Here is a 7,697-nt window from a genome sequence, read left to right on the forward strand (position 1 = left end):
TGGGGGGGAGGTTGTCCCCTAAATGTGGTGGGACCGAGATACAGGGGTGGGTTGGGGGGTGCTCGTGGTATGGGCATCACCGCCAGCTGGGCCGAGGCAGGGATATGGGGTGCGCTTGGGGTATGGAAGTCCCCTAAAGTGTGAGGTGCCCCCTCGGTCATGGAGTACTCCCAGTGTATGGAGGTCCCCGAAACAGTGGGGTGGCTTTAGGATTATGAGGACACTCCGGGAAGTAGCAGGTGCGCCCCAGCGTACGGGGGTCTGTGTAAGAATTGGTGCTCCAGGGATATGGGGGTGCTTACGGGGGAAAATGGTGTCTTGCAAAATGGGTAATTTCAGAGCTACAGGGCCCCAAAAAAGTGAGGTGATACAGGGCGTGGGAATATCCTAGGGGGCCTGTAATGGTGCCCTGGAGCTGGGGGTTGCCCAAAACCGGGCAGGTGTTCCCAGAGAATAGGAGTGTCCTTGTGTCTGTGGTGATACCCACGGGATATGATGGTGGCACTTGCCAGGTGCCCCCAGGGAAGAAAGGTGCCCTGAAAACGTAGGGTACCCGTACGATGGACAAGCACAGAAAGCTGTGAGGATGGGGGTGCTCGAAGGGTTTGTGAGAATCCCAGCAGAATGGGGATGCATGGGGGATGCCCTCACATGCAGGTTTCCCCTGAAGGCAATAGGGGTACTCAGAGCCACGGCATTCGCTAAGTCTGTGGGGCTGGCACAGGGGCACGGCTCTCTCTGATAACATGGCACAGCCAGGGCAGGAGGGACATGGGACTCTACTCTGGGGGGGTGCCCCACAGCAACCCCCAACAGAGGGCAAGCCAGCCTTGAAGTCTCAATGCCCTCACGTGCAGGTTTCCCCTAAAGGCAATAGGGGTACTCAGAGCCACGGCATTCGCTAAGTCTGTGGGGCTGGCACAGGGGCACGGCTCTCTCTGATAACATGGCACAGCCAGGGCAGGAGGGACATGGGACTCTACTCTGGGGGGGTGCCCCACAGCAACCCCCAACAGAGGGCAAGCCAGCCTTGAAGTCTCCCTGTGCATCCCCCAAATGCTGACACCACCCTTGCTCTATCAATGGGGAAACTGAGGCACAGAGCCTTGCATTGCCATCACCCACTAGCCACGGCCTCAAAGAGCTTCTGCTCTCCTGGGGGGACTGCAGCACACAGGGGTGCCTTGAAGGGGATCCCCGCATCCACTGAGGGCCTGGGGACAAAATGGAGACCCCTAACTGGACACCCCTGGGGTGCATCACTGCAGGGATGACAATGAACCCCTGGGTGCACCCCCGGTGCAGGGCGGCCTGGACATCCTGAGACAGGAGCCTGACAGGGGGCTGTGGGCTCCCCTTGGCCTGGGAAAGGCATCTGGGGGGACCAGGGAAGGGTCCCTTTGGCTGCCACTTCCGCTTCATGCTGGAGAAGATTTTGCAACGTTTCCTGCCCGGGCAGTATAAATTGGGCGGTGGAGGAAAGGGGTACTGGAAGGCGGCACGGCAGCAGGCGCAGGTGAGGGATCCTCCAGCTGCTGAGACCCCTGGGTCTGGTGCTGCCCTGCATCCCACCACACTTCGTACTGGAGCCCTTTGGGGGTGACATCTGGATTTAAACCTGTGCTTGTGTGCTTCCCAGTGAGAAACAGCTTGGGATCGGGAGAAGACCCCAGATTTCAGGGGACGGCAAGAGCAGCAAGCAGTGAGTCCATGGGTTGCTCCACTGGAGATTGTGGCTTTCCTTGGGCTTTGACAGCCCCACAGCACCCATCTGAGCCCCTTCACATGCGGAGCAGGCTGGGGACTTGGGTGGGCTGCTCCAGCTGCCCAAGAGGCTGCTTGGTGCGAAGGTAGAGGGAGGTGGTGGGTTGGAGCGCCCAGGGCTGTGCTGAGGGTTCATCTGGGTTGCAAACTGTCTGTAGTCCCCAGGGACATCAGCCTTGGGTGCTGTGGGGAAAAAGTGCCTGCTCCCCTTTCCTTGCACAGTGATGAGCTGGGAGGATGCTTCCCCATGGCATGTCCCTCTTTCCTCCCCACTGGGAGCCCCAGGGCCACCCCATTGTCCCCCAGCCCCGCCAGGGTCAGGAGGGGAAATGGAGTGTTGCTTGTTCCCCCATCTGGGCCAGCTGTGGGGTATCTGTGTGTGCTGTACCCGGGGAATACCCGTTTCTGGAGGAACCACCAGAATTTTGGAGTGGGGAGGCAGAAAGAAGCAGCCAGAAATAGATGGAGGGGAAGCACTGGCATCAGTCTCTGCCCCGTGCCCATGGCAGCCCCACTTGGGAGGACATTCCCCCATGAGCACTGGCAGCATCCCTGGCTGCAGTCCTCTGGGATGCTGATGCCTCAGCATCCCAGCATCACCACCCTGGGATCACCATCCCAGGATTACCATCCCTGGATCACTGCAAGAGAGGGTACAGCAGAGCCAGGAGGGATTCTTCTGGGCAGTGGCACCAGCCCAGCTGCGGCAGGGAATTCACATCAGGCAAAAGGGGAAAGTTGGTCCCAGGGACGGTTTGTGTTCAAACAGGGCCAGTTTGGGGCTGGGGACCCCACAGCACTGGGGGGACTCAGCACCCCAAGCAGTCCCAAGCCCTGGCATCTCCAAGCCCTGGAGGGGCTGGGGGCTCAGAAGTGGGGCAGAGGGGTGAAACTAGAGTGAAACAAGAGTCCAGATCCATTCTGGGAGAAGGCTGAAAGCCAGTAGTCTGGGGAGGCAGAAACAGAGCAATCTCACCATCTCCTCTGTGTGAGGAGACAGGAAAAGCGACTGCCACCTGTGATTTCCCCATTGAGGCCGAGCACGGGGGGACACAGCAGTGCCCAGCTGAGCAACAGGAAAACCAGAGATGTAATATTTCCAAAGCTGCCTGCAAAGTGTGACATGTCTTTCCGTCCGGGGCTTGAAACCACTCCTGCAGGAGCAAGACCAGGAGGGGGAAGAAGGGCACAGAAAGAGCTTCAGACCTTCTTGAGTGCTGCCTGCCCCAGGCACCGTGACTGCATCCTTGTGGCTGACTGAGGTGGCACGAGGAGCAGCTCCAGCAGCAATGCTTGAGGGGGTGGAGAAGCTGGAGAGATACAGTGGTACTTGAAGACCTTTGGAGGTGCCTGAGGGGCTCTGAGATGCCCAAAGAGCTGAGAGGCTTTTGAAGGACCCACAGTAAGCAGGGGAGCCTAGGGTTTCTGGAGGAGCCAGGTGTCTCCTGGAGGGATGTGATGCTACATTGATGGGGAAGCCCCTTGACCTGAGAAGAGGTGATCAGTCTATGGGGGAACCCCTTCTTCCACAGGAGTCAGGAAGGGGACAGGACTGGGGTGAAATGGAGGAGATTGAGGCATTCAGGGGGTGTTTTACAAGGGGGCATATGAGGAACAGCGTCTACCTGCAGCACTGACCATCACCTGGCACAGTGTGGATGCAGTGGAGTGATGAAGGACAGCTGCCCATGGGCTGGGAGGGGACCTGGAGGGCAATGGAAATGCCAGAGGACTCAGAGATGCTGTTACCCCTGGTCCACAACACTCTGGCACTCCACATCATGCCATTTTGTGCTCCACAGGCAAAATGGAGCCCTTATCCTTCAGTGGGGATTTCTCCAACATCTTCTCCCTTTACAACTACACCTATGACTACAGCACAGCCATGCCTGACACTGCTATCTCATCCTCTCCATGCCGGCCTGAAAACTCTGTCCTCAACAAGTACCTGGTGGTGGTGATCTACTGCGTCGTCTTCATCCTCAGTGTGGTGGGGAACGGGCTGGTGGTGCTGGTGGTGACCTCCAGCCACACCAGCCGCTCCGTCACCGATGTCTACCTGCTCAACCTGGCTGTGGCAGACCTGCTCTTCGCTTTCAGCCTGCCGCTCTGGGCTGCCTACCGAGCCCACGAGTGGGTCTTTGGCACTGTGATGTGCAAAGCCATCTCCGTGCTGCAGGAAGCCAACTTCTACAGCGGCATCCTTCTGCTGGCCTGCATTAGCGTGGACCGCTACCTGGCCATTGTCTACGCCACACGGGCTGCCACTGAGAAGAGGCACTGGGTGAAGTTTGTCTGCTTGGGCATCTGGGTCTTCTCCGTGCTGCTCTCCCTGCCTGTGCTGCTCTTCCGTGAGGCTTTCCGCTCACCCAACAATGGCACCGTGTGCTACGAGCGCATCAGTGGCGAGGACACGGCCAAGTGGCGGGTGGTGCTGCGGATCCTGCCGCAGACCTTCGGCTTTGCCTTGCCCCTCCTGGTGATGCTCTTCTGCTACGGCGTCACCATCCACACCCTCCTGCAGACCAAGAATGCTCAGAAGCAGCGGGCCATGAAGGTCATCTTCGCTGTGGTGCTGGTCTTCCTCATCTGCTGGCTGCCCTATAACATCACGCTGGTGAGCGACACCCTCATGAGGACGCGGGCCATTGCCGAGACCTGTGAGAGGAGGAACCGCATCGACACAGCCCTCTCTGTCACGCAGGTCCTGGGCTTTGCCCACAGCTGCATCAACCCCATCATCTATGCCTTCATCGGTCAAAAGTTTCGCAACAGCTTCCTCAAGATCCTGGCACAGCGTGGGCTGATCAGCAAGGATGCTGTTGCCCGCTACGGCCGCACCTCCTATGCCTCCACCTCCGGCAATACATCCACCACCCTCTGAGCCCTTCTGGGACCCAGCCCTTGTGGCTTCCAGCAGGTCCCAGCACCCCACACACCTCAGCATCCTCATCCAACCCCCTGGAATGTGGGTGGTGATGCCATGGGGATGGGCAGGGCCACCACTGGATGCTGGACCCCAACTGGAAGGGGGCTTGGTGGCAAGGTGGTCGGACCCCATTGCCAGGGGAGTGATGTCAAGTGTGCACCCTCCCCTCACTTTGGGACAAAGCCTGTGACCCTGGGGATTCTGTGAGCCTGCTGTGGGAATGGTGTTTTTACCCAGTGACCGTCCAGCAATAAAGGAGTTGGTGGGTTGGTCACCCATGTCTGGCTCCTCTTTGCCATGGGAAAGGAGATGGCAGGACAGGGCCAAGGCACATCTCTGAGGACAGTGCCAAAACGGTGGTGCCAGCTGAGCCTGTCAGAGTGTGGGTAACCCTGCTTCCAGGACAGGGTTCGACATCCTGTGCATCCCCAAATGGGACCCAAGCCCAGGTTTTGCTTCCTACAGCTCCCCAGACAGGTCCTGGCACTTCCCTGGTACAGAGGTCTCCATGTGGAGTCTATCCCACCTGGGAACAAAGTCATTCCCTTCCCAACCCCAATCTCAGCCCCCGCAGAGCAAATCACTGAAAGATCCCTGAGCAGCCCCTCACACCGAGCCAGCCCTGTGACCCCTGCCTGAAGGGTGCCAGCACCCCAGGCACCCCTGCTCCCCCCAACCATGGTGTCATGACATTGTTGTGCAAAGGGCTGGGAACCTGTCCCTTACACAACCGGGATGTTTCCGCCCTGGCTTGGGCAACTGGGGCTGGCACTTGACCGGGGTTGAGGAGCTGAAGAAAGGACTGTGACCCTGCTGGGGACTCTCCTGTCACTCTGTGTGCCAGGCCTCAGGATGCCTGCCCTGGCACTCCTAAGCATCTCTCCACTGCGGTCCCATACTGCTCCTCCACTGACCTTGATCCAGATTCCTAGGGGTCCATAACCATGGGGGCATCAGTGGGTGTCACCCACATGCTGGCTCGTGGGTGAGTATGGGAGTCGCCTAGCACCCAGGTGGGAAGCCTGGGGACTCAGGGCAGAGCAGGGTCGGTAGGGGTGCTGAGCAAAGACAGCCCATCCCCTTTGCATCTGAGAAACCTCTTGCCCAAGTGGTTCCTTGCAGCATGGTAGGAAGCCAGGGCTGTTGGCCAAGAGCTGTCTACCCTCCCCCCCGTGGAATGGTGCAGGCAATGGCTCCTCCTGGCTGCAGCTGGAACACCCTTTTTTGGGGATGGTTTCCCCCCAGGAGGACTTGAACACCCCCACACCAGCATTCCCCCACCCTACACGCAATCTGGGTGTCAATCTGGCAGTGACCGATAGATGACACGGAAGCCACAGGGATAGCAGAAATGAGTAGTTTTCCTCTTTGTGGACCAGCCGCAAGAAAGACACATCTCAAACCCAAAATGTTGGGCAGCAGGACCTGCATGCAGGCCCCGGACACCTGGGTCCCCAGTAAGTCCAAGAGGAGGCAGCCAGGGCAGGAGGTGTCCCAGACATGGTGCCAGTGCTGCTGTCCCCGCTCATGTAGCCTGCGGGTGCCTTTGCTGGTAGCAAATCAGGCAGCAGCGGCCGTGCTTGCCCATGTCCATGGAGCACGTGTGGCACACCTTTTGCTGGCACAGCCTGCTGAGGAAGCAGGAGGTGAGAGCTGAGCCATCCCTGCGCTGTGCCAGTGCCACCCCCCCTTCCCCCCATAGCCCACCTGCAGTTGTACCGCCGGGAGAGCAGGCGGAAATCCTTGTGGCAGCGGGCACACAACCCCGGGTCGCGGGGCACCGGCCTGGGCACCGGAGTGTCAATGCCCTCTGTCTTCTGCCACAGGGCATCCTTCTCCCTGCGGGAGGGGAGGGGTCAGCCCTGGATTTGCCTGGGCTCTGGTGCCCTCCTCTGGGCAAAGGGGTTTGGGTCCCCTTGCCCTTGTGTGGAGTCCCCGGGGCTCTCACCGCAGCAGCTCCAGCAGCCGCTCCTTCATGTCGCGGATGAGCTCCTGCTGCCGTGCCTGCTCGGCGCCGCGCGTGGCCTCCCGCTCCAGGGCCTCCCGCTGCGCCCGCTGCAGCGCCGATGCCCAGCGCTCACCGTCCTGCCCGGCCCTCGCGCGGGGCAGTGGCGACATGGTCCCCCTGTCTCCCATACGGTCGTCTCTCCATCCCTCCATGCATGCGGATAAACCTCCCGCCGCTGGATCCTCCCTCGCACCCTCCCTCCCTCCCTTCTTTTCTCTGCTGTTGCCCATCCATCCTCAAGCTCTCTCCCCGTCCTCACAGCCACCTTGCCATCTGCCACCCATCCGTTTCCCCACTGTTCATCCATCCTTCTCCACGCCCGTACCTCTGGTCTTCTGCCCACCCACCCATGCATCTAATCACCCCAGATTCATCCCTCTGTCTCTCCATCCACCGTCCCATCTCCATCCATTCATCCTAAAGTGATCCCTCCTTCCCTCCCTCTATCTACTAATGCCAAATCACTCCATCCCTCTGCCCACCTACCCCTCCACCTACCTATCAGTCCCAAATTAACCTCTCCCTCCAGTCCTCCTCCCTCAAATCCTTCCCTCTCTCCCCCTGCCAATCCCCAGCGGCTGTTCGGCTGTGTCCAAGCAGGACATCATTGGGGGTCCCAGGGAAAACCATGTGGCAGGTGGACATAGGTGGTCCCACTGTGGGGTGATGAGTGGTGGAAGTAGGGGTCCCCGCCCAACCTGCTGAGCTCCTCTTGCAGCTGTGCCATCTCCTGTCGCTGGGCCTGGAGCTGCTGCCTGCTCTGCCAGGTCTCCTCCTGTGCTGTGGCAGCCAGGCTGGCCAAGCGCTGGGGGAGAGTGGGGGGTCAGTCCTGGACCCCAAACCCCCAGCCCACCATGGGATCCCCTTGGACTTGCCCATACCATGGCCATGCTGGTGACTGTGCTGGGCCCCCCCTCTGCCTTGGGGTCTGGTAGGGACTCCTGGGGACCACGGGCGAGCTCCAGTGCCTGTTGCAGCACCTTCTCCACAGCAGCC

The 7,697-nt window shown here is 59.9% G+C and overlaps 2 protein-coding genes across 2 annotated transcripts in view; one reads left to right on the forward strand and one right to left on the reverse strand.

The window, feature by feature from the left end:
* Positions 1-4,946, forward strand: part of LOC103625430 (C-X-C chemokine receptor type 2-like) — a 14,937-nt gene extending 9,991 nt beyond the window's left edge. Inside the window, exons 2-3 of the mRNA XM_008644848.2 lie at positions 1,306-1,702; positions 3,567-4,946. Coding sequence (XP_008643070.1) covers positions 3,572-4,648 — 1,077 coding nt within the window. The 5' untranslated portion in view covers positions 1,306-1,702; positions 3,567-3,571 and the 3' untranslated portion in view covers positions 4,649-4,946. The remainder of the gene's footprint in view (positions 1-1,305; positions 1,703-3,566) is intronic.
* Positions 4,947-6,036: 1,090 nt separating this feature from the next.
* Positions 6,037-7,697, reverse strand: part of RUFY4 (RUN and FYVE domain containing 4) — a gene marked incomplete at its 5' end in the record, with an annotated part of 4,574 nt that continues 2,913 nt past the window's right edge. Inside the window, 5 exons of the mRNA XM_017727285.1 lie at positions 6,037-6,324; positions 6,401-6,532; positions 6,642-6,788; positions 7,400-7,506; positions 7,583-7,681. Of these exons, the coding sequence (XP_017582774.1) occupies positions 6,219-6,324; positions 6,401-6,532; positions 6,642-6,788; positions 7,400-7,506; positions 7,583-7,681 (591 nt within the window). The remainder of the gene's footprint in view (positions 6,325-6,400; positions 6,533-6,641; positions 6,789-7,399; positions 7,507-7,582; positions 7,682-7,697) is intronic.

Source organism: Corvus brachyrhynchos, unplaced genomic scaffold, assembly GCF_000691975.1.
Source record: "Corvus brachyrhynchos isolate BGI_N302 unplaced genomic scaffold, ASM69197v1 scaffold452, whole genome shotgun sequence".
In the NCBI taxonomy this organism is placed as follows: domain Eukaryota; kingdom Metazoa; phylum Chordata; class Aves; order Passeriformes; family Corvidae; genus Corvus; species Corvus brachyrhynchos.